This window comes from Tigriopus californicus, chromosome 12 (assembly GCF_007210705.1).
Source record: "Tigriopus californicus strain San Diego chromosome 12, Tcal_SD_v2.1, whole genome shotgun sequence".
NCBI lineage: Eukaryota > Metazoa > Arthropoda > Copepoda > Harpacticoida > Harpacticidae > Tigriopus > Tigriopus californicus.
In genome coordinates, this window is record NC_081451.1 from 6157143 (window position 1) to 6181065 (window position 23923).

Genomic DNA, 23923 nt, shown 5'->3' on the forward strand with positions numbered 1-23923 from the left:
ATAGTGGACTTGAGTGATATGAGAGCAGAGATGACTAGAATTGGTTCAATACACATGAAAAAAGGGAAGACAGAAGTTACCGACATTACATGGACAGGTAGGTAGAGGCAAGTGATGAAAATCTGAGTTATTGTAGTAGAGTGGATGGGCCAAATTGAACAGATCCTTTGTCAGCTCCCGTCGTTGATGGCATTTGGCTGGGAGACGGACAAAGGTGTGTGACCGCCAATACTTCAAAGGGATGTCAGGCCAAGGACAATAAGGTGCTAGTAAGTTCTTGACCGGAAAAGATAACTGGTGTCCGGACATCACCTTAGGAAAGGTTAGGTTAGCCAAACTGTTGGACACTGACCTTGTCACCCCGATGGTGAGGGGCTCGGTTTCACAAAATGCGTCCATGCATTATTGGCATATTGGGCACGCAGCATTGTCGCTTGAGAATTTGGTGAAGGTGGCATCGGCGAATTTGAGGACGGATTTGGCGGAGCTGGGAAGCCAGAGGTGTAGGCCATAGAGGAAAATTGGGGTGATTGAGGTCCGGAAGAGTTAAAGAACTATTGGAAGGAGGGAAACCATTTTTCTTCTTCTTTGAACCTAGTAGTAACATGTACTCCTAAATTTGACTATAATTTCGTTTTGTCAAATGTCCGTTTATCCCCACCGTGTGATTTTGACTATAAAGACGAATGATGAGTTCAACTTCTCTAGGACACGACCTTGCCTAGCACTTGAACTGATAAAACAAGGTGTGACAAACAAGGGCCTTGAATGCATTTCACTTCTTTCTATTGTTCCCATGAGGAGCGTTACAGAAACGTCCGTTGAATGAATTCAACTAGTTGTTCAACATCGTAGAGTGAATCAACACGTTGACGAGGCTCGCACCGCAGTGGGGTGACAACCCAAGATGGCTCGGTTTGGTTGGATTATAGCTTTGGCTTTTATAAATGAAGTCCGTGGAGTCATCGTGGATACCCAAAATGGGCCTGTTTTGGGCAAGATAGAGACCAGTTTTGAAGGCAACGACTTTTTCGGATTTCACAGCATTCCTTATGCGCAGCCCCCCCTTGGAGACCTCAGATTTCGGGCAAGTTCAATTCCGTTTCGCCTTTGAACGCCCTTACTTGTTCAATTGTGCTTTATCATAGCCTCTTTCCTTCAAATACTTGATTATTTTTAAAAAGCTTTGCCTATTAATTTTTCCGCATTTGTCGAAATCCGCGGTTTCTGCTTCATATTGTTTGAATTCATTTTAACACATTTTCTGAACGGCTTTATTGAGCAACTTGCTATCTAAAAATGCAATAGCATGTCATTTCGATGTCCTTGCGCCATGAAAAGTTTCAAAAACAAATGGTTGGACAGACATGATCATTGGTTTCGAATATTTGACAAAAATGTCGAGCAAAGTTCTCGTCTGAAATGTTAGTGCCTGTTAGCTCAAAGTCCTGTAGTTTTTGCAAAACAATGAAATCTCGATATACGTACTTCAGGTAAAAGAATAATCCCCATGCAAGCACCATTATCATTGAGATCTATTTTCTTCCTTTATAAAACTTCGGTGAAAAGAACCAATCCAAAATACAAAATGCAGATACAGCAACCTATCTTGGGAAAAATTTATCAGGTTTTTTAACCGATCTATGTTTTTCCCTTCAAATAATCAAAGAAAAATTGGATGTTGAATTTTCAATCAAGCCAACATATTTTGTCAATTAATAACAAAATGCAATTTGTTTGAGGATTTTATTGCCCCTAGTAAAGTCATCACTCATCAGTCCTTACTGATGTCGTATCTTAATCCCTTTCTAAATGCGCGCCAATGTACTGCACAACCAAGATTTATTGACAAATGATTTAAAATGACGCAAATTAGTTTCGCTCAAACTATGGGTAAAAGGACTTTTAGAAAGTCTAAAGCCTGCACTTGTTTTTTGGGCACCTGACACAAATTAAGTAAAAAATAACCCCTCCAGTAATCATTTGATAGATTGTAGGCAATTATGAGGAAATGCTTGTACATTGTTTCACAATTCATTTTCCTTTTAGGCACTTTCGTGAAAGAACTTGCACTTTGAAAATTCGTTGATGACTCCTTTTATTCTCTTTTATGATCTGTTCGCCTTCAAATCACTCAAAAATAGAGGACTTCAAAGTCCGGTGTGAACTTCTCTTAACATTTTAATGATGCATCTTTCATCGCACGAACCCCAATATCCAAAGTTTGTACACTAACGTTTCAGGGCAGAAAAGAGATATATTTTAGACAGATTTCATGATGCACTCCAATATCTCAAACAAATATTTACAAATCGTTTTGGATGAAGAAACACACTTTTGTCCGCGTAGACTCTCACTCAGAACAAAATAATTGCCTGAAGAAACTTACTAAATGAACATGACCAAATGTTCAAATCTTGTCTAATCTTTCTTCTCAAGTGACCTTGAGCATAAACAAAACAAGAAAGGGTGTGTCAACCGCAGCAAGATAGTCGTTGTGAGTATATTGATTTTAAAAAGATAACACCACTATTTTCGCCGTATGTAACATGAGCAGGAGAGGGACATCAACCTATTGTAGTTGCTTTACTTCTAAGTTCGTTGCTTTAACCTACCAGGGCTTGAACTTTTACCTTTTAGAAAAAAGCAACGCGTTACCTTCACCGATACCGTTAATTTTGCAAAAAAAGGGGGCCGAAAAATGCAAAAATGCCGTTTTATTTTTTAACATTTGGGAAATATGACATGAAGCAAGTAACAAATATACGAGGATACAAGGGTATGAGGATCGAGGATTGCTTGGTTATAATCTTTTTCGCTATTACTAAACATTTTGACAAGTATTTTTCATCTCTCTTTTCATGGTTTGAAGAATGCAGCATAATGCAAGTATTCCATTGGTTTGACGAATGGAAATTCAGTTTAAAATTTTGAGGTTGACTTGCGGGTTTCCGTCATGTAACTAGTAATGTCATACGTCACAGCAAAAGGAAATTGATAACCCTAGTCGCAGCTTCCAGTGATTATTCATTTGATCCCATCAGCAGCAAATAAGTCGGAGCATCTGAGACACAACTTTTAAAAGTATCGGGCAGTAAATGTTTATGCATTATTTCTTTCCCTCGCTGAAAAAAGTCCGTTCCGTTTCCCTTACTTTTTCAGGAAAGTAACGCTAAACAAGTCGCACCGTTCTGTGTAACGGCGTAACTCAAACCCTGCCAAATACTATCAAAAATACGAATTGTTCACCCTAATCGCAACCACCAGCGATTTTTAGTTTGATCCAATCAGTACAATCTACGATGTGATTTAAAGTTTACTCGAAACATGAGAGGAGGGTTAAGACCGATTTCATCTAGTCACGGAATTTGGTTCTTTAAAGAGTATGAACATAGGGGCCCTTTTTGCAATCTCAGACAGCCAAAAAAAATTGGGAAGAGTCGCGGTAGATTGCTTCATAAACCACTCTTAATATGCCATGAACGTAATTTCTTCTCCAATCATTTTATGACTTGGGTCAATAATTTACATAAAATTGTACCAAATGCTACTCAAAAGTATTAAAATTGTGAAAAAAAATCGGCCCAATATCTGTTGGAGGCTATGTGACAAAGCGTTCTCTGAAATGCCGAATGGAAGCCATAGGTCGTGTAGTCTAGGGAAGGCTCATGACAGTAAATGGAATTTTTTTTGGAAAAGTTCAACGTATGTGTCGCCACTATTTTACTATTCGGACAGAAAAAATATCTAGTGGCAGTCAGCTTATCCCATCGTACTTTTATGACTGTCAGGCCATGACTTAATGCATCTACCACAACTTAACAATCATTTGTCAGGATCCTTTGCCTTTTGGTGATTGGGAGGGGGTTCTCGATGCCACTGAGGATGGTCAAGCATGCATTCAAATCCCTCCTCTGATTGAAACTGGAACGATTGGCCAAGAGGATTGCTTATGGTTGAGCGTATATACGCCAAGTGTAATTCCAGACACCAATCTACCTGTGGTGGTCTGGATCCATGGGGGACGATGGTTGGTTGGATCTGCACGTCAAAACACTTATGGACCGCATCAACTCGTCGACCGCGGTGTGATTGTGGTTCAAATCCAATACCGATTGGGTGCCCTTGGATGGCTGAGCACTGAAGACTCGGTCGCTCCAGGAAACTATGGCTTCAAAGATCAACTACTGGCTTTGAAGTGGGTTAAGGCCAATATCCATGCCTTTGGTGGGAACCCCGAACAGATCACTCTTCTGGGACAGAGTGCAGGAGGTGCCAGTGCCCATGCCCACAGCATCTCTCCCTTGAGTAAGGGACTGTTCCAACGTGTCATCTCCATGAGTGGAACAGCCAACGCCGCTTGGTCAGGAAAGCAAACCGACCATGCTGCAGTAGCGAAGAAACAAGCAGGGTTTGTGGGTTGCCCCACCGACACCTCGGAGGCCCTGATTGAATGTCTCCGGACTGTGGATGCTGTTAAGTTGACATCTTCCGCCACGGGGTTCTCTCAATTCTTTCCTGACTCTGGTGCGAAATTGCCTATGGGCACATTTTATCCTCGTGTTGATGCAGAAGCCAAGGAACCATTTTGGACCATGGATCCGGTCGAGGCTTTAACATTGGGTAAATTCAACAAGGACATTGCCTTCATGACTGGCTTGGCTTCCTTGGAATCGAGTTGGTTCACTGTTGAGCTCTTTGGAGAGATGTGGGCAGACAGATTGGCTTATGCCAATGAAAATCAGCAAGAGGTCTTCAAACTTTTCTTTCCTCATCCAAACATTGGACCAGAGGTACAAACAAAATAGTGGTTTTTCGTATGAATTATCAACTTTTTTTAAATGTCCATCGTTATTAGGATCGAGATAAGGCATTCGAATTCTACTTCAATCGCCAAAAGTGGAATCGAGCCGAACATCGCGTGAAAGCTGCTGAATTGATGACAGACTCGCTTTTCAATCTTGACGTGATTCAAGGCGTCTATCTGCATACTCGGCAATCCCACTCAGATGTGTATTTCTATAAATTTAATTACATTGGAAGTTGGGGCTATGTCAATTTGTACAAGGAAAATCCGGCCTATCACGGAGGAGTGGCTCACTTGGACGACTTACGTTACGTTATGAGGTAAACATCCCAAGCAAGCTTCAAAATAAAAGAACAAAGATAGATTATGTTGTTCGCTTTCAGCATGCCTTGGACTGGCCCTCATAACGAAGAGGATAAGGCCATGGTCAAGTTGTACACAACCTTGTTTGCCAACTTCATTCGGACTGGAGATCCCTCCATTGAAGACAGGCATTGGGCCCCGTACCTTCCATTAGAGGGAGCTTACATAAATATCAATTCGCCAAGTGATGTCGAAATGAGTCGATGTCTGCCCATTCCCGCCGACCGGCTCAATCTTTGGCGGGATATGGTTAAAGTGAAAGAGAACTTGCAAGAGGATTATTTGGTTGAATGCCAGGCTCGTGATATCATGCTCGATCAATGTAATGCAAATTATTAAAAGAGGACGATAGTGATTTTGGCATCCTTTTAATCTTTTTTTTGTCTCAAAGCAACACTTTTACAGTCAATCATAGACATAAGGTAAACAACATTACAAGAAAATTAGCGATTTGCGAAACTGTGATTTGAAAATCATAAGTAGTAACAAGCGGATTCATGAACAACATACGTATAAATTTAGCAGTAGCAATCACTCACGTTTGTTTTAACATCATATTTGTCGTCCGGGTTTGCTTGATAATGAGTCACTAGAGTTCATGTCACGAAGTTGAATACATCCCCCAAATAGTTAAATGGGCAAAAATGTCCTGACGGTATGGAATGTTATTTACAAAAAGACAAAAAAGCAATTTAAAATGAATTTGACCGACAGTCATGTCACCCGAGTTGAGTTCTTGTTATCAATTAGTGTTTGAAAAGCGCCTTTGACAACGGCAGCAATCGAAACTAGAAGATGGAGCATCATGTGATTTGCAATTGATTTTGGTCATTTTAAGTCATAAGATTTGAGCAAAATGCTCAAATCATCCAAAACGAGCCTGTGACTCACCTGGCAGACTTCCCTGGAACATTTATCATTGGCCCCCTCAAGGCTCTAATGGAGTCCAGAAGGGGAAGAAGGTTGCTGTCAGAATGATCCATCAAAGAAATAACCTAGACAAGAGGACGTCGCGTGACTGACTTGAGGCTGAGGCACTTTCCAATTCACCAGCCTAGCCTGATCAAAGACTATAGCCAGACTGGCCTTCATTGTTCCCTAGGCCTTCAGATTTAAATATATCTGGTGCAATTCCAGTGCAACACCCGCGTCTTCGTTGGTGTGCCAAATCACTGGCTAAGAGCCATCCTTCGTTCAAATTTGAGCGGAATACTCGTCAGACATCTCGTTCTCCAAAAATGTGACGGAATAGTTCTACTCATGTTTGAAACGAAGGGTGTTGGCAGCAAGGCGAAAATTGAAATTATCAGTCCTACAAATTACCGTCCGAATTGCACAACAAATTGATTTTTACTTTTTCATGGTATAATCCTGGGCTTTCAAACTTTTCCGGTGTGCAGCTAATACTCATGTGAACATTTGCACCCAAGCATTATGGTGAAGATTAACGAGAGCCATTGCGATAATTCAGACTAATCACCAGAACTTAACCCAAAGAATGTCATTTTTGCCAAGCCAAATATTTGTAAGGAAATGTGGGAGGACGTTTATTCGTTCTGTCTTATACATTTCCAACATATCCTTCATGACACGAAATCCAAAACGAACAAAACATAAAACATGGTAAATGGTGAACAACGGCAAAAGTCGGTTGTTTGTTTGTTACGAAGTCAGATGGCAGCTCTCTCGCTCGCCCTGCCATGTGATTTTGGGTGTCCTAATTGAGGGATATTTCCGATTCATTGTCGCAGCCAACATCAATTATTACCTCACCCTAGGGAATGACCACAGGTTTGCCCACTTAAGTTGTTAAAGCAACAACTCAAGCAATAATTTCAATAGCGCAAATAAGCTTGGACTTAGCTAGCCAGGCATTCGCAAATTGCAAAGTAGATGTTCTATCAATACGGTATCCCAAAACGCCTGTCAAAATCGTTCGTAATTCTCTCTCTCTCTCTCATCCTCAGTAGGAAAAATATCTGTTTTGTCTGCCAGCAACTATGATAGACAAGGACTCTAATGCGAAGCTTCCGGTTCTTCTTTGTTGACAAGGTACAAGGTTCCCTTTACTTTGTCACGAGGGCGTATATACGAACTAAAGCAACTCCATGAGAGAACCACACCCTGATCCCAAAGAGGGACTCTATGCTCCAACATCTTGCGACAGACTTGGAACAGGCGCTGTAAGCGCATGCTCTTCTCTGTTTATTAAGCCGTGTTTCTTACGAATAAAGAGCAGTCTATGACTTACCAACTAGACCAACACTTGTTTCACTTTTCTAGGTAATACTAAGTCTCGTATCTTGATCTTGTTAGACTTGATTTGTGCTTTACAGGCATTTGTATCGTTCGAGGGATCCATCGGCATTAAGCTTGATTTTAAACATCCATTTAGATTTGATTATGTTCTTACCAACCGGTAGATCAACGAGATCCCACGTGTCATTGTTGTTGAGAGCTTCCATCTCCTCATGCATGGCCTGAAGCCAATTTTCACTCTCTGGACAATCCATAGCCTCAGAAAAGGTGTTTGGTTCAGCTGGAAGGTGGTTGCTAACATAGGCCCAATCACCAAATCGATTTGGAGGCCGACTCTGTCTTTGTGATTTTTTAAATTAGAAGTCTGACATTTGGGTTCCACGATCCTCTCAGCGATAGAACCGATAGAAACTGCCGATAGTAAATCGAATGTTTTCTCTCTTCAAAACGTGAAGTCGCATCAATCATCGCTCCGCTACACTGGTGACTTCTCCGTGCGACTCAGCTTTCTAACATCATGTCCCTGCCTGCCAACTTTGCCCAGGACATGACAGCGGCCGAAGCCGTTGCTGTGGCCAAATTGCCAGCCGCAGGCCCCGTCTCGGCGGTGGCAGTCAAGATGCCCAAGTAAGTCCCGGGCCACCCCTACGCCTGGTTCATGGCCACTGAGGTGCAGTTTCCCCTTACGGGCATCAAGCTGGAGTCGAACCAAACTCTTCCACATGTTGAGCGTCCTTGATCCCGTCGACCTTACCCAAAACAACAACCTCATCAGCGAATGCCTGGCCATGCAAAGGCCACGGCAACGCCCAATACCACATTCAAGACCAAACTTATCTTTGAAGGGGTACTTTACGCTGCTCAGAGAGCTCCTCAACTACGCCATGGGCGACAGCCACCCTGTCGCAGCCATGTCTTTTTTATCTTTCTTTTTTACTTTTACCGATGTACATGCTCTCACCTCACACACAAGAATTGAGAATGTTACCACTTGAACCACTCAAAAGATATCAGCAATGAATGAGATGGGGCATATGAATCATTTTCATTGGGCAGAGGTAGCGCCCTCTGTACAGTCTAAGTGAGAACAAACAAACGTAGAAAAGAGAGAATATGCTCTAACACACTAAACCTTATCAAGGTATCATAGTTCTCTTCATTCTCCTCCCTCCCCTTCCTCTTGTTGCTTGCAAACAAATGTAGAAACACATGAATACGCTCTAAGATGTGACTTTGTGGTGACTTTGTGACTTTGTGTGGCTTGTGCCCTTGAGGGCACAAGTCCCTTTGAAGCCGCGATGATCCGAAATCGGGAACATGAAAGAATTCGAAGAGGTAGGCGAATAATATCCCCTTCAACGGCATAAAGAAGGTTGTAGATGCGTCATTTCACTATGATTGTAAAAATGAAATACAATTGAAAAGTATCGAAGGTTCATCTCTTGAGCTCATACTAGTATTTCGAAAATATTTGTTCATTCTAAATCTATAGGTCTAGTCTCATTTATACTCGATTCGCCCTGGTATAAACATTTGTGGCACGAGACTATTAATACGGAGAAGTGGATAAGGCAGAGCGGTGAAACGGCCCATTGTGGTTTGGCACGAAAATATCAACTATTCAGTTTGTTTAAGTATGCTCGAAACCTGATGTTAGTAGTTAGAATCTAATTTTTGTTTAGCAAATTCATTTACTTCACTTGACATCTGAATTCAAAAGCATGCATAAATGTTGCAACACTTATCCTGACCCAATTAATGGCTTGGCCCAAAAATGACATGTGCGATGGTCAGCGATGGCAAAATTCGACTTTAAAGGAATTTCTGCCACTTACTGCCACTATTTTCTGTCAAGTGGTCAAAAGTGGCTTTTGATAATTTCCCATCCAAGTTATATCCTCGTAGGCAAAAATCCACATTGAAGGAATTTCTGCCACTTTCTGCCACCTGGTCAAAAATGGCTTTTAATGATTTCTCATCCCTGGTGGAGGTGCATAAAACATAAAGCATCTTCAAAATCATTAAAGTCCAAGCGATAGCCTATGATCTTTAAATAGGAGTTGTGGATTCATTTACGACACCTCGCTAAAAGTTGACACTATTTAATACCTGCACAGAGTAAACGAAGTGTTACGTGGTCATTGTTTGCTTTGGATATAGTTCTATTGCAGGCTACTTATACGTCCGCAGCAAAACTTCGAATTGTCAGTTCTTTAGCTTGGTGATAAATGCCAACAGACAAGAAAATCATTCCTAACACCTTGGGCCAAATCACCATGCCTGCTGTTTGTTTCATATTGGCTTTGACATTCATTGGTGTGGTTCAGGGAGTGATCGTGGACACCCAGCATGGACCAGTTTTGGGCACCATTGAAACCAGCTTTGAAGGCCACGACTTCTTCGGATTCCACAGTATTCCTTATGCCCAACCGCCCCTTGGAGATCTTCGATTCCGGGTAAATTCAATTTTGATTTTTTGCTTAGTTGAACTGAAACGACCTTGTAACTCCAAATCTTGGCGTTACAGCATTTGGAGGTCCTGTGACCTTTCTGGTGGTTAATATTGTTGAAAAATCCATCTCAAATTGAAATCATTCAAAAAGTGATACTATAGTTAATAAAAAGGGAACTTACACCAAGATGTGATGATTAAGTTTAAATGGTATAGAAAATTCCATTCCAAATTAGTTTAAATGAACTTAGAACTACCAGGAAGAAAGACTACCATCAAACACTAATGGTAGATAAGAATTGCAAAAATACTGTCCGAAGAAGCATTGGATAAAACTGCAGAAGGTTCCATTATTTTCATACATTCCTTTCACTAAAACTTGATGAACCTGCAGTATTTATCATGTACTCAATATCCCCTCAGTTCTTACTGAGTCATTGTTTTGAAGAAGATTACGCTTAAAAGTAAACATCACAAGAAACAAGATTAGTGTTGTCAGATCAATAAACCATGCAAAATGTAATCTATTTGTTCATGCTCGACCTTATCTTAACGCATCCTAATCTGAAGATTTCTTTTCTCTTTAACAGGATCCTTTGCCCTTTGGTGATTGGGAGGGAGTGCTCAACGGCACAGAAGATGGACCAGAATGCATTCAGATCCCGGCACTCATTGAAACTGGATCGATAGGGCAAGAGGATTGCTTATGGTTGAGCGTATATACGCCAAGTGTAGTTCCAGATTCAAACCTACCCGTGGTGGTCTGGATCCATGGGGGACGATGGTTGGTGGGATCTGGACGTCAAAGCAGTTATGGACCCCATCAGCTCATTGACCGGAGCGTGGTAGTGGTCCAGATCCAATATCGGTTGGGAGCCCTTGGATGGTTGAGCACCGAGGACTCGGTTGCCCCAGGAAACTATGCTTTCAAAGACCAAGTACTAGCCTTGAAGTGGGTCAAGGCCAATATCCATGCCTTTGGTGGGAACCCGGAACAAATCACTCTTTTGGGACAGAGTGCAGGGGCCGCCAGTGCCCATGCTCATATTATCTCTCCTATGAGTAAGGGGTTGTTCCAACGTGTCATCTCCATGAGTGGAACAGCCAACACCGCTTGGTCAGGAAAGCAAACCGATCATGATCTAATTGCCAAGAAGCAAGCCGAGTTTGTGGGTTGCCCAACCGACACCTCAGAGGCCCTGATTGAGTGCCTCCGTACTGTGGACGCTGTCACATTAACAACTTCCGCCACAGGGTTCTCCGAATTCTTTCCTGACTCGGCAGCCAAATTGCCAATGGGTGCGTTTGATCCTCGAGTCGATGCAGAGGCCGAGGAACCATTTTGGACCATGGATCCGGTCGAGGCATTAACTTTGGGTAAATTCAACGAAGACATTGCCTTCATGACTGGTTTGGCTTCCATGGAGTCGAGCTGGTATACTGTTGAGCTCTTTGGAGAGATGTGGGCAGACAGATTGGCTTATGCCAATGAAAATCAGCAGGAAGTCTTGGCTTTGTTGTTTGCTCATCCAAACATTGCACCAGAGGTAAGATGTTCTTAGGTCCCTTTTTGGGCCAAATATTATGCTTATCATTAAACATTGAAGGACCAAGACAAGGCCTTCGAATTCTACTTCAACCGGGAGAAGTGGAATCGAACCGAACATCGCGTCAAAGCTGCCGAATTTATGACTGACTCGCTCTTCAATCTTGACGTGATTCAAGGCGTCTATCTGCAATCTCGGCGATCCTTCTCCAATTTATTTTTCTATAAATTTAACTACATTGGCAGTTGGGGCTACGTTAATATGTACAACGAGAACCCGGCCGATCACGGAGGAGTGGCCCACTTGGACGACTTACGTTATGTCATGAGGTAGACATGCAAAGCTAACAACAACTTTAAGCACTAGAGCTCCTCCTGAACAAAGGTTAATTGTGTTGTTCGCTTTTAGCATGCCTTGGGCTGGCCCTCATAACGAAGAGGATAAGGCCATGGTCAAGTTGTACACAACCCTCTTTGCCAACTTCATTCGGACTGGAGATCCCTCCACTGAAGACAGGCATTGGGCCCCGTACCTTCCATCAGAGGGAGCTTACATGAATATCAACTCGCCCATTGATGCCGAAATGAGTCGATGTCTGCCCATTCCCGCCGACCGGCTCAATCTTTGGCGGGATATGGTAAAAGTGCAAGAGAATTTGCAAGAGGACTATTTACCCGAATGCTGAATCAGTCATAGCTATCAATAGATTGTTGAATTTTGAATCAGGATTGATTATATTACTCAAATTTGTCTTTTCAGCCAAACTTTTCAAAGTTTGGCTCATAAACACTCTCAACGTATTTTCACCATTTCTTAGGGACTTCACGGTTCTAGGACCCATGGACCAAAGAGTCTCCAGGCATTTCCAGATAGTAAGACGGGAACCGCCGATCTCTTACTCGGCTCTCCTAATGATTTTGTTTCCATTTTAAATTATTGTCAATACTTTTTCACCCTCAGCAAATTGTAAGCCACTAATTCCATTTAAAACATTTGTCTCAAGTTAAAAACTTCAAGCGTTGGATGTAATAGCACTGGGGTGGAAGCTGGAGATCCTAATTTGCTTTGGAACCAACTAAACGAAAGAATCGGCAATTTAAGTGGCCATTATGACAGCTATGATGGTACAACCATTAATGGCTTTGAAGAAAAATATCATACCTTCTGGCTTAACATGAGCCCGCTCTCTTCAGCAAGATAATTCACTCCTGGCTTTCAATTACGTTGTTTTCGGTATCCCGTTTGCAAATGTGCTATTTTTAACCATTACCGTCAAGAGGAGAAGTGACGAAATGGTTAGCAAAGTTTTCTAGCATAAGATAGGCCACAAGGTTTGATTTTTCTCTTCGAAACTTCTCAAGGAAACTTTAAAACGTTAACCACACCCACGGACGATAAACCAAGCCGATGCAGGCTATGACACGACTCATGGGACATAAATGCGGATATTCTGATGGCGAGGTTCGACCCCCCCATGTACACTTTGTATGTATTTGTCTGTGTTCAATATGAAAGACCCATTGGGATGCACCGATTGAGCTGCGTAGCATGGAGCACAATGAAGACATGCAGTAACATTGACTGTAGCCAGAGAGCAAAGCTTAAAACAGAGGTCAAGTGCGACAAGATGTTGTCATTCTAAATTAAGTAGTAACTGATTTAGTTTGCGTTCTCCAAGACCAAAGTCTTGGCTGGAGATGAAAAGTGCTTGGTCATGAATAAATGCATACAAGTCAAAATAAAAAAGAGTGTAAAATAACTGGCCTCATGGACACCAACAGCAGAGGGGCGCAGTGGAAGCATGTTGGGCCCATAACTAAGAGGTCCGTAGATGAAAAACTACGCTTTGCTAGCCACACCCACCGTTTGATGAGACAGATTGCAATCAAAATTTGTCTTTAGTCACCAACAGACCTGGCCAGTGATGCATTTGGGCAGTGCTAACAAGACACAAGTCTTCTTCACAGATGGTGTGGGTTCAAATCCCGCCGTCGGAAGTGCCCTAGTATGAGAGAGGGACGGACCCGGTTTGATTCCTGTCTCTGACCTTTCTCAGCAAAACTTTTAGATCCTTACTCCACCCGCAGACAAGAATCAATTTGATGCCTCACAATGGCATTGCCTATTGGGAAAAATTGAAGGTGTGTGATGACCGACTTTGCTTGCCGGCAAGGAGGCTCCTCCCTCCAACGGACGCTAGCACCCACCAATTAGTGATGGGTTTGGATCCGGAAAATCAGCTATTTAGCTTTAGCTTGAAGAACCTTTGGTAGGGCTCCCATTCCAACGAAAACGGGTGGAAAAATCAAGACACAAGATACAAGATCAAGAACAAGTTATAAAGCAGCCCTGGTTCCGAGACCTAGAACAGCAAGGTCGCCTTTTGCCATTCGTCTAAGGAGTTTTTTTTTGATATTGTACTCTCTTTAGCTTGTGATGGGAGCCCTGACCGAGGTCCTTTTAGATAAAAAGCTGACCTTCCGGATCGAAACTCATTACAACCACCAATACAAAAATATGCTCAGGCTTGTAAACAAGCTGGGCTGTTGCTAATTTGTAGTCCAAAGCTTATGACTGGGGGCATACGCCTAACTTAAGGTCACAAACGCTATCAAATGAATCAATCAAATGATAATGCAATGCAAGGACGGGAGACATATCTTCGTCCACTGTCACTAGGCCTAAACGAATCCTAAAGAGAGTGAGAAGGTCACACTTAAGCCTACGCACTTGTAAAGGTTCCAAATTCAGTATGTTCAAACGCTCAATTGGCGCGAGGTTCCGCTCTTTTGGAAAGCAGAGTCTGGTGAAGGTTCTCTGTACTCGCTCCACTGCTACTATGTCCTTCTTAAGGAAAGGAGACCACACCTGAGTACAATGCTCAAGCAAAGGGCGCTCATAAGTTGTGAGTTCCTCAAGGTTTTTGCACCTCGCGATTCAAAATGACGTCTCAGGATGCCGCACATACGGGTTACTTTTAGAGCCACGGAGGACGAGTGCGCGCTAAACTTCAGGGTGGGATCAAAGATCACTCCAAGATCGCGCTATGTCTGGACCAACGGAATCACTTTAGAATTTAACGTGTAAATGGCTGGAACACGTTCCTTCCCAAATACCATCACCGAACTCTTTGCCACGTTGAACTCCATCCTATTTCGCTCCGCCCATTCCAATACATGATTCAAGTCTCCCTGGAGACAAGAGTGATCCTCAAACGAGTTTACCCTCCGAAAGAGCTTTGCATCATCGGCGAACTGTAAGATTTTTGACGAGAGATCTCGCCCCAAATCTTCCACAAATAAAAGAAAGAGAATTGGCCCCAAAACACTTCCTTGAGGAACACCCGAAGTTACATCTCTCCAAGATGAAAATTCTCCATTTAAAACGACTCTTTGTTGTCGATGCCACAACCACTGTCGAATCCATGAAATGACGGAGACCGGAATGTTCACAAGCTCGAGTTTCCTTATCAATATGGCATGGTCAACCCTGTCAAATGCCTTTGCAAGGTCCAAGTATATAGCGTTGACTGACTCTCCATCCTCTAATGCACCAGTTAGGAACTCTTTGAATTGGATTAGATTGGTCGAGCACGACTTTCCCTTTNCTATGGTTCGGTTTACCTACCATTTGGCCGTTTTGTTGGTTTCCAAATTGTTCTTTTTAGTGTCCGCGGTCATTGGTTTTCACTAATTTTCCACTCTTCCGACTTTGTTTGATTTGAAAACCAGCTATTAATTTAAAGCACAGTTTTTAGTTTCAGAGCAGATTTGCTTTTTTGGCCCTGGATTTGTGCCTAATTTTTTAGTTTTTAATTAGGTTTAGTTTTTAAACCATGATGCGCAAAGTGCAGAAAAACATGCCAATAATAAATATGGAGTCCAAATGGCAGGGTGAGTAGCAAGCAGTTGTGGCCGAGTGGTTAAGGCGTCAGACTCGAAATCTGATGGGCTATGCCCACGCAGGTTCGAATCCTGCCGACTGCGAAGGTGTCTTTTGATCTCTTGTCTTGTCTTGTCGCACTCTGCAAGTCCTCTAAGAATAACTTCAAGATGCACCGCAATGTTCAATCAATATTGGTCTAAACCACTCCAAATGTCCACATTTGACCGGAGGCTGGAGGCAGGCACACACTCACTATCTTCCCCCAATCTACCCGTGCCGGATTGTGGCTTCGGTCACCGAAACAAACAAGCTATCTATCCTCTGTTTTGCAAAACAATGCACACCTTTAGTTTGAAAGCAATCAATCAAGGGACAAGGTCAGAATTTTGCCATTTTTTAAAGCACAGTAACGTCCAAATCTAGAAATCCAGTAATGATGAAAACTCTTTATCCATCCTTTGTTCAGCCCGATTTGGGAATATGTATCTCCTGCGTGGGCTCCGGTAACCTCAGCAGGGTTGAGCAAGATTGAAAGGGGCCTGCACAGCTTTATGTACAAGTTGTACAGATGGAAGGTATGCACCACCTGAGTGATTGGGAAAGACTCCCATGGGAGCACTCGGATTTTACAGCAGTCATCCAATGTACACACGTTACCAAATCCTTTAAGTGTTCAAGTGTTTATGCTGACAATACCCTAACCAAGGAATCAAATATACAGTTAGCACTAGCAATCCTGATAGGAGAGGCATTACTTGTGATATCTATTGTGGTAGGTTCAGAGCCAATTTCTTGGACAAAAGACCTTCCAAGTAAAGTCGTTGCTTGTTTTAAACCGGGCACCAACACTCTTAAGATTGACGTATGCCCTAGGTCTAGGGTTGCTAGCGCTAGGGCGGCAAATTGTTACTCATTACATGACCAAATATTTTGCCACAGCTGATGGTGCATTCCAAACTTACTTGGAATTTCATTCCTTTGCATTGGGTAGAAAAGCGGCAAAAAAAGTGTTAAGAAACATGTAAATCTCAATAGCCACAACTCATTGCCAAGGCATGTCAGTCAAGAGGTGTGAATGATGTCCTCAAGAGTACACATTTTGAGTGAAGATGACCAAAATCAAAGCGATGAATTCCATCTTGCGCTGGTCACGTCGATATGATGAAGCTGTCAATCCATCCATTGGATATTTACCTGTCATTCATTATTCCTCTCTTGGCGAAACCTACTAATTCACTTGTGCTTTGACGGGTTAAAGTTGTTTCCTTGCCGTCCAGTTACTTGTTCAAGTAGGAGTCAAACAAACACATGTTTCTTTCATCATGGAGCAGCTCTGCAACGTACAGAACAGTAGGCTCGGTCTTTTCCTGCTTGATGCTTAATGCAACAAAACATTCTAGACGGCGTGGTCTTCTTTTAAGACTTGCCTCTTAAAGCATCTGAATATGGGGTTCACATGTCCCTGTTCCACACACAAAGGGACTCTTTTTGGAATGCAAAAGTTGGCATGACTCAGGCAGGGGACACACGGAGTTGAACCATGGACCTATCGGACTGCAGCCGATTGCTCTACCACTGAGCTATATCCCCATTGTGCAGAGGCAAGTTTCGTTCACTAACTTGTATTGCAATCTTGGCGCATTATTTGTTCGACTAGAATTTGTTGAGCACCATCTGCTATTATCGCCAACTCCACGCCTTGGTTAGGTAGGTATACCAGTTGCAAGTGCAATTGAACCAACCTAATTAATCCTAATAGAAAAGTATAATCAAACAGCAACACCAACACTAACACTGGTCAGTTTACTATTGCCTAACTCAATTGCCAGGCCGGCCCTTTCTCCCGGTTTTCATCAAGAGTTATAACATACAAACGCTCCATTCTCAATCATTTGACTCTCCTTTTGGAATGAATGTACGTACATATGTATGTGCGTATGTATGGATGGATGTACCCGAACTCTACATATCCTATGTATGTATTTATCTGTATTCAATTTGAAAGGCCCATTGGGATGCACCAATTGAGCTGCGTAGCATGGAGCACAACGAAGACGTGCAGTACTATTGATTGTAGGTAGAGAGCAAAGCTTGAAACACAGGTCAAGTGCGACAAGATGTTGTCATTCTAAATTACGTAGGAGCTGATTTGGTTTGTATATCAATACATACTAGTCAAAAAAGAGTGTAAAATAACTGGCCTCATGGACACCAACAGCAGAGGGGCGCAGTGGAAGCATGTTGGGCCCATAACTAAGAGGTCCGTAGATGAAAAACTACGCTTTGCTAGCCACACCCACCGTTTGATGAGACAGATTGCAATCAAAATTTGTCTTTAGTCACCAACAGACCTGGCCAGTGATGCATTTGGGCAGTGCTAACAAGACACAAGTCTTCTTCACAGATGGTGTGGGTTCAAATCCCGCCGTCGGAAGTGCCCTAGTATGAGAGAGGGACGGACCCGGTTTGATTCCTGTCTCTGACCTTTCTCAGCAAAACTTTTAGATCCTTACTCCACCCGCAGACAAGAATCAATTTGATGCCTCACAATGGCATTGCCTATTGGGAAAAATTGAAGGTGTGTGATGACCGACTTTGCTTGCCGGCAAGGAGGCTCCTCCCTCCAACGGACGCTAGCACCCACCAATTAGTGATGGGTTTGGATCCGGAAAATCAGCTATTTAGCTTTAGCTTGAAGAACCTCTGGTAGGGCTCCCATTCCAACGAAAACGGGTGGAAAAATCAAGACACAAGATACAAGATCAAGAACAAGTTATAAAGCAGCCCTGGTTCCGAGACCTAGAACAGCAAGGTCGCCTTTTGCCATTCGTCTAAGGAGTTTTTTTTTGATATTGTACTCTCTTTAGCTTGTGATGGGAGCCCTGACCGAGGTCCTTTTAGATAAAAAGCTGACCTTCCGGATCGAAACTCATTACAACCACCAATACAAAAATATGCTCAGGCTTGTAAACAAGCTGGGCTGTTGCTAATTTGTAGTCCAAAGCTTATGACTGGGGGCATATGCCTAACTTAAAGTCACAAACGCAATCAAATGAATCAATCAAATGATAATGCAATGCAAGGACGGGAGACATATCTTCGTCCACTGTCACTAGGCCTAAACGAATCCTAAAGAGAGTGAGAAGGTCACACTTAAGCCTACGCACTTGTAAAGGTTCCAAATTCAGTATGTTCAAACGCTCAATTGGCGCGAGGTTCCGCTCTTTTGGAAAGCAGAGTCTGGTGAAGGTTCTCTGTACTCGCTCCACTGCTACTATGTCCTTCTTAAGGAAAGGAGACCACACCTGAGTACAATGCTCAAGCAAAGGGCGCTCATAAGTTGTGAGTTCCTCAAGGTTTTTGCACCTCGCGATTCAAAATGACGTCTCAGGATGCCGCACATACGGGTTACTTTTAGAGCCACGGAGGACGAGTGCGCGCTAAACTTCAGGGTGGGATCAAAGATCACTCCAAGATCGCGCTATGTCTGGACCAACGGAATCACTTTAGAATTTAACGTGTAAATGGCTGGAACACGTTCCTTCCCAAATACCATCACCGAACTCTTTGCCACGTTGAACTCCATCCTATTTCGCTCCGCCCATTCCAATACATGATTCAAGTCTCCCTGGAGACAAGAGTGATCCTCAAACGAGTTTACCCTCCGAAAGAGCTTTGCATCATCGGCGAACTGTAAGATTTTTGACGAGAGATCTCGCCCCAAATCTTCCACAAATAAAAGAAAGAGAATTGGCCCCAAAACACTTCCTTGAGGAACACCCGAAGTTACATCTCTCCAAGATGAAAATTCTCCATTTAAAACGACTCTTTGTTGTCGATGCCACAACCACTGTCGAATCCATGAAATGACTGAGACCGGAATGTTCACAAGCTCGAGTTTCCTTATCAATATGGCATGGTCAACCCTGTCAAATGCCTTTGCAAGGTCCAAGTATATAGCGTTGACTGACTCTCCATCCTCTAATGCACCATTTAGGAACTCTTTGAATTGGATTAGATTGGTCGAGCACGACTTTCCCTTTCTGAAACCGTGCTGATCATCCGAAATGATTGCATTTTCTTCAACATGTAGCATTATGCGGTCCTTCATAATGCCTTCGAAAATTTTGCATGGAACACTGGTCAGCGAGATTAGGCGATAATTTCCTGCTATTTTTTTATCTCCACCCTTGTGCAGCGGACAAATATCAGCTCTCCCCCACATCTGGGGAATCACTCCCTAATGCAAGGATTGGTTGAATACCATAGCGAGGGGGATAGCAACACTTTTTCCAAGTCTTTTCAGAATCACACTCGGAATACCATCCGGGCCCTTCGCTCCTGAGTTCTTCAGGGCTTGGATCCTTTTCAGAACGTCAGTATACATTATGTTGTACTGTCCTCGAACATTAGTTGCCAATGAGCGTTTGTCATCCCCGACTTGGTGAGGCGGGTTGCCGAAAACCGAGATGAAATAATTATTTAATACAGTTGCCATATTTTGACTCTTTTCTTCTAATACTCCGAAGCTGTTCCTCAACGGCCCAACATGATTCTTTGACTTTTTCTTGAAATTGACGTATCCGTAGAACGCTCGCTTATTTTGCTCATCTCCCAGACGGTCCTTGTATTGTTCCTTAGCTTTGTAAAGCGCCCTTCGAACTTCCGTTTGTAAGGCGGCAAACCGCTCCTTGTCTCTCATTGAACCCGTATTTTTGAAGTGATTCCACAAGCGCTTCTTCCTTCTTATAAGACGGAGAAGACTGACACTTAGCCAAGGGGGGCGATCATGTTCACGTCTTACTCTCCACTCAATGAACAATTTCATTCCACAAGTAATTGAATCTTCGACAAATTGCCATGTATCCTCTACCGATAAGTGAGGTATCGTTTCCAACCAATTGATGTTGTTCATGTACTCTCTAAACTCTTCGTATTTTCCTTTCGAAATATTTGGTACTAGCTCGTCCGTTCCAGGCATCACCCGAGCGGTGTTTAAAGTCACCAGAAGGGGATGATGGTCACTTATGGCTAAGTCAGGTCTCACTTCATAATTGTTCATTGTTGTCAATTCGTTTGTTAGGAGCAGATCCAAGGTATTTCCTCTAGCGTGAGTACTGCCCCTGATCAATTGTATCAATGAACCATCGGAGATTGCATTTATGAATGATTGACTATCATCACCCCCTCCACAGGCACCGTTCCAATCTACTCTAGGCATGTTGAAATCTCCAACCATTATGCAATCACCATCAATATCGGTCTCTGACAAAAAGGTATTCAGTTCTTCCCTCTCCATGTCTGTAGCATTTGCAGACAAGTATATGCAATGAATCCTCACGTCGTTATATAACACGGCACAACCGCACGGGACATCCACCGAAATCTCAACACATGCAGTATCCGAGCGAGCCAGTATCATTACACCCCCTCCTCGGCCCCTCGAGGTGTCAAGTCTATCCTTTCTTGCCACAACATGGTATCCGTTTAAGTCCAAACACTGGGAAGGAAAGTCCGAGCACAGCCAGGTTTCTGTGATGCATACCAAACTAGGTTTCACTGATTTTAATGAAGCACTGATTTCGACAGATTTGTTCAGAATACTTCTGCTATTAAAGTACAACAGTTGAGTTGGCATTGTTAGTTTTTGATTTGAACGATGTTGTCCTAGACATTTTTTGTTTTCTTCCTGTTTGAGGGCATTCGTCTAGGCGATAAGATTTCTACATCTTGATTCAATTCCATGCTAGATGTCCCAGTTTCCGAATCCGATGTGGACTCTAGACCATTCGATAATAGCAAAGTCATTAGGTCTCTCCATTGGTTGCAATGGCTCCTCATGTTCATATGGTTTGTTATCTTTGTAGGCGCCATATTATTTTTTTGCTTTTGACATTGCTTGATTCTTAACCTTAGTGGCAATGGCTTTGTCTTTAAGAGACGTCAAGTCTTTACTCGTTAAGGATGTATCTCTTTTATCTTTTGATGATTGATCGCCCGTGGGTTTCTTCCGTTCTCGTCCAGATCTCAAGTTCCTGTCCTTGACAATACAGTGAGTCCCGTCCTCTTCGTGGTCGCCTTCTCCAACTTCTTTTTCTTTTCCTTGTTGCATTGCCATTGACTCGGATGGCTCCAACTCTGCAGTCTCCGTTCGGATATTGTTTCAAACAAACTAGCATTTGAGTGCGTCAGTCCATAATCGACGTTTGTTGTGCACTCAAACTTGAGATGACCTTCCTGCTTACATTTGAAGCATCTTTTGGGCTGATCCCTGTGGATGGCTCTGATTCGCCTGGACGCGACCTCAATGAAATCTGGTATGGGACCAAATGGTTCAATCAAGACAGTTCTGTTCCCATTTATAATCCCTATAAGACGAGGGTCTGAGTGAGCACCGAAAGCTTCTTCAGCAATACTCGACAAAGGTCGGGCAAACGCCCTTACTCCTATCATAGTCGACTCATTGGACAGATCCTCGGGAACATTAAGCAACCTGAGATTTGAGTTCTTCTTCCCACCACGAACTGAGCACTTCCACAACGTCGAGCCATAATTCCTCTCAAATTCAGTGGTCTCGACAAATCGTTCTCTCACAATAATTTCGCTTTGAGTTTGGACTTTCACGGTGAGCTTCACGCCTCCCATCTTCCTTAATGCTTTCAATTCTGATTTTTCAAGTCGTAAGCTTTCGAAAAGAAAATCGGCCATCACTGGAGAAGGCAGAAACGCACTCTCAGGTTCACTCGTGAAATCGAGCACTAGACATGGAAATGATCTCTTGGCCACACTAACATATGATTGCACCGGGCTATGTGTACGATCGGTCACGCTGGCCTCTAGGTGTTGGGTACTTGTTTCCAATTGTGACATTTTCTCCAGATTGTCCCACGCCCAGAGGGCGGGGCACGGTTTTTTCACCAAAAACGGATTCTGTGTCACTTCCTACGACCGACGAGTATTTCACCAAGCACAAAAGTATTCACATAGCTCGAGAGATCGGCAAAGAAAAATAAGAACGACAGGAGCAATTGATCACACGTCCTTGTTTACACTTTCTTCTCATTATGCCTAACTTAAGGTCACAAACGCAATCAAATGAATCAATCAAATGATAATGCAATGTAATTCGCAAAATTGACTGACCCGCTTTATGCATATTTTAGGTTTCAGAGCATAATCTTTGCTCTGTTTCTAATTTTTTGTGCATAGCTTAGTGCATAAATCAGAGTTTTTAAACCATGATGCGCAAAGTGCAGAAAAACATGCCAATAATAAATATGTAGTCCAAATGGCCGGGTGAGAAGCAAGCAGTTGTGGCCGAGTGGTTAAGGCGTCAGACTCGAAATCTGATGGGCTATGCCCGCGCAGGTTCGAATCCTGCCGACTGCGAAGGTGTCTTTTGATCTCTTGTCTTGTCTTGTCGCACTCTGCGAGTCCTCTAAGAATAACTTCAAGATGCACCGCACTGTTCAATCAATATTGGTCTAAACCACTCCAAATGTCCACATTTGACCGGAGGCAGGCACACACTCACTATCTTCCCCCAATCTACCTATGCCGGATTGTGGCTTCGGTCACGGAAACAAACAGGCTATCTATCCTCTGATGAGATGCTCACTGGTTCACGCTCCTGTGTACTCGTACTTGTTGCATGGCCGAGGTACTTGTTGCATGGCCGAGTGGTGGTCGATGACTAGATATTTATTGCACAGAGAGGCGAGTATATATACAGGAAAAGGGGAAACTATGGAGAGCAGTGAGAGAGTGAGCATAAAGGAAAACCATTGATGACAAGACAAGGAATACAACATTTCCCTTCCCGGGGGAAGTAGTGGGGAGCCAGAACAGGAACAATTTAGATAAGACTCATGACTAAAAACGTTAACATTGACTAGACACCCGGGGAAGTGAGATCTCCCGGGAAAAGTAGCGGGCTCCGTTTACAGGCTCAGTTTGCATCGGTTGCTTTCATCCATGGCACAATGCTGGCCCCAATCGAATCCTGCCGACTGCGCCATGTTGCATGTCCGAATGGTGGTTGATGACTAGATATTTATTGCACAAAGAGGCGAGTAAAACTATTGGTGGCTTGGCAAGGAATACAGCAGTACTTGATGCGTTGCAAGTGTCCATCCTCACTAAAGCTAGCTCACGCTGTTCCAATTTTTTGGTGTTCTTTGTGGTTTTTTGGTGTTCATCTTCAAAGCATTGGTAAGAGGAATATTTCATCCAAGAACTGCGAATCCCTTTACAACAGACCAGACAGAGTCTGGTCGTTATCCTTAGGTCAAACAAATAAGCAACATCAAATCAGGTGAAAAATGTAGGGCACGATCGTAGCAACAAATATAGTTTGCTTTATTGTTCTATATCTCAAGACAATATTGTTTAGCCTTTGAGTTTTCCTCGTTTTCTTAGTCTCTTGATTTTGCTGCTAATTGATAGTTATACTACATTCATGATGGAAGCTTTCTTTGGAAAAGTCGGTAAAAAGGCTAGACAATGTTGGGACTTGGTCTTAGCTGGGAGGGATCCTTCCGTAGTCAATAAGCCGGTTATTATAGAGGCTTTCTTATTCAGTTCTTTCTAATGAAATACATATTTCTCTTA

General features: G+C 42.9%; 2 protein-coding genes and 3 non-coding genes across 5 annotated transcripts; 4 read left to right on the forward strand and 1 right to left on the reverse strand.

Annotated features, from left to right (window-relative positions):
- Positions 1–744: 744 nt before the first annotated feature.
- On the forward strand, positions 745–5525 carry LOC131892030 (esterase E4-like). The gene is made up of 4 exons (XM_059241756.1): positions 745–1087; positions 3837–4793; positions 4859–5127; positions 5191–5525. The coding sequence occupies exons 1-4, from the start codon at positions 908–910 to the stop codon at positions 5507–5509; spliced, it is 1725 nt and encodes a 574-aa protein (XP_059097739.1). The 5' UTR covers positions 745–907; the 3' UTR covers positions 5510–5525.
- Positions 5526–9603: 4078 nt separating this feature from the next.
- LOC131892075 (esterase E4-like) lies at positions 9604–12150 on the forward strand. The gene is made up of 4 exons (XM_059241809.1): positions 9604–9885; positions 10472–11428; positions 11489–11757; positions 11837–12150. Exons 1-4 carry the CDS (start codon positions 9658–9660, stop codon positions 12111–12113), a joined length of 1731 nt encoding a protein of 576 aa, XP_059097792.1. The 5' UTR covers positions 9604–9657; the 3' UTR covers positions 12114–12150.
- A 3182-nt stretch (positions 12151–15332) lies between these two features.
- Positions 15333–15414, forward strand: Trnas-cga (transfer RNA serine (anticodon CGA)). Its single transcript has one exon. It is a non-coding gene; the product is annotated as a tRNA-Ser (tRNA).
- A 1417-nt stretch (positions 15415–16831) lies between these two features.
- On the reverse strand, positions 16832–16903 carry Trnac-gca (transfer RNA cysteine (anticodon GCA)). The gene has a single exon. It is a non-coding gene; the product is annotated as a tRNA-Cys (tRNA).
- A 5717-nt stretch (positions 16904–22620) lies between these two features.
- On the forward strand, positions 22621–22702 carry Trnas-cga (transfer RNA serine (anticodon CGA)). Its single transcript has one exon. It is a non-coding gene; the product is annotated as a tRNA-Ser (tRNA).
- The last annotated feature ends 1221 nt before the right edge of the window (positions 22703–23923 follow it).

What these genes read in the sequence shown, in the direction of transcription:
- LOC131892075 (XM_059241809.1), top strand. Translation starts at nt 9,658, where the DNA reads ATGCCAACAGACAAGAAAATCATTCCTAACACCTTGGGCCAAATCACC. An exon ending in ATCCAAACATTGCACCAGAG is followed by an intron (nt 11,429 to 11,488) that starts GTAAGATGTTCT and finishes TAAACATTGAAG; the next exon opens with GACCAAGACAAGGCCTTCGA. An exon ending in GACTTACGTTATGTCATGAG is followed by an intron (nt 11,758 to 11,836) that starts GTAGACATGCAA and finishes GTTCGCTTTTAG; the next exon opens with CATGCCTTGGGCTGGCCCTC.
- LOC131892030 (XM_059241756.1), top strand. Translation starts at nt 908, where the DNA reads ATGGCTCGGTTTGGTTGGATTATAGCTTTGGCTTTTATAAATGAAGTC. An exon ending in ATCCAAACATTGGACCAGAG is followed by an intron (nt 4,794 to 4,858) that starts GTACAAACAAAA and finishes CATCGTTATTAG; the next exon opens with GATCGAGATAAGGCATTCGA. An exon ending in GACTTACGTTACGTTATGAG is followed by an intron (nt 5,128 to 5,190) that starts GTAAACATCCCA and finishes GTTCGCTTTCAG; the next exon opens with CATGCCTTGGACTGGCCCTC.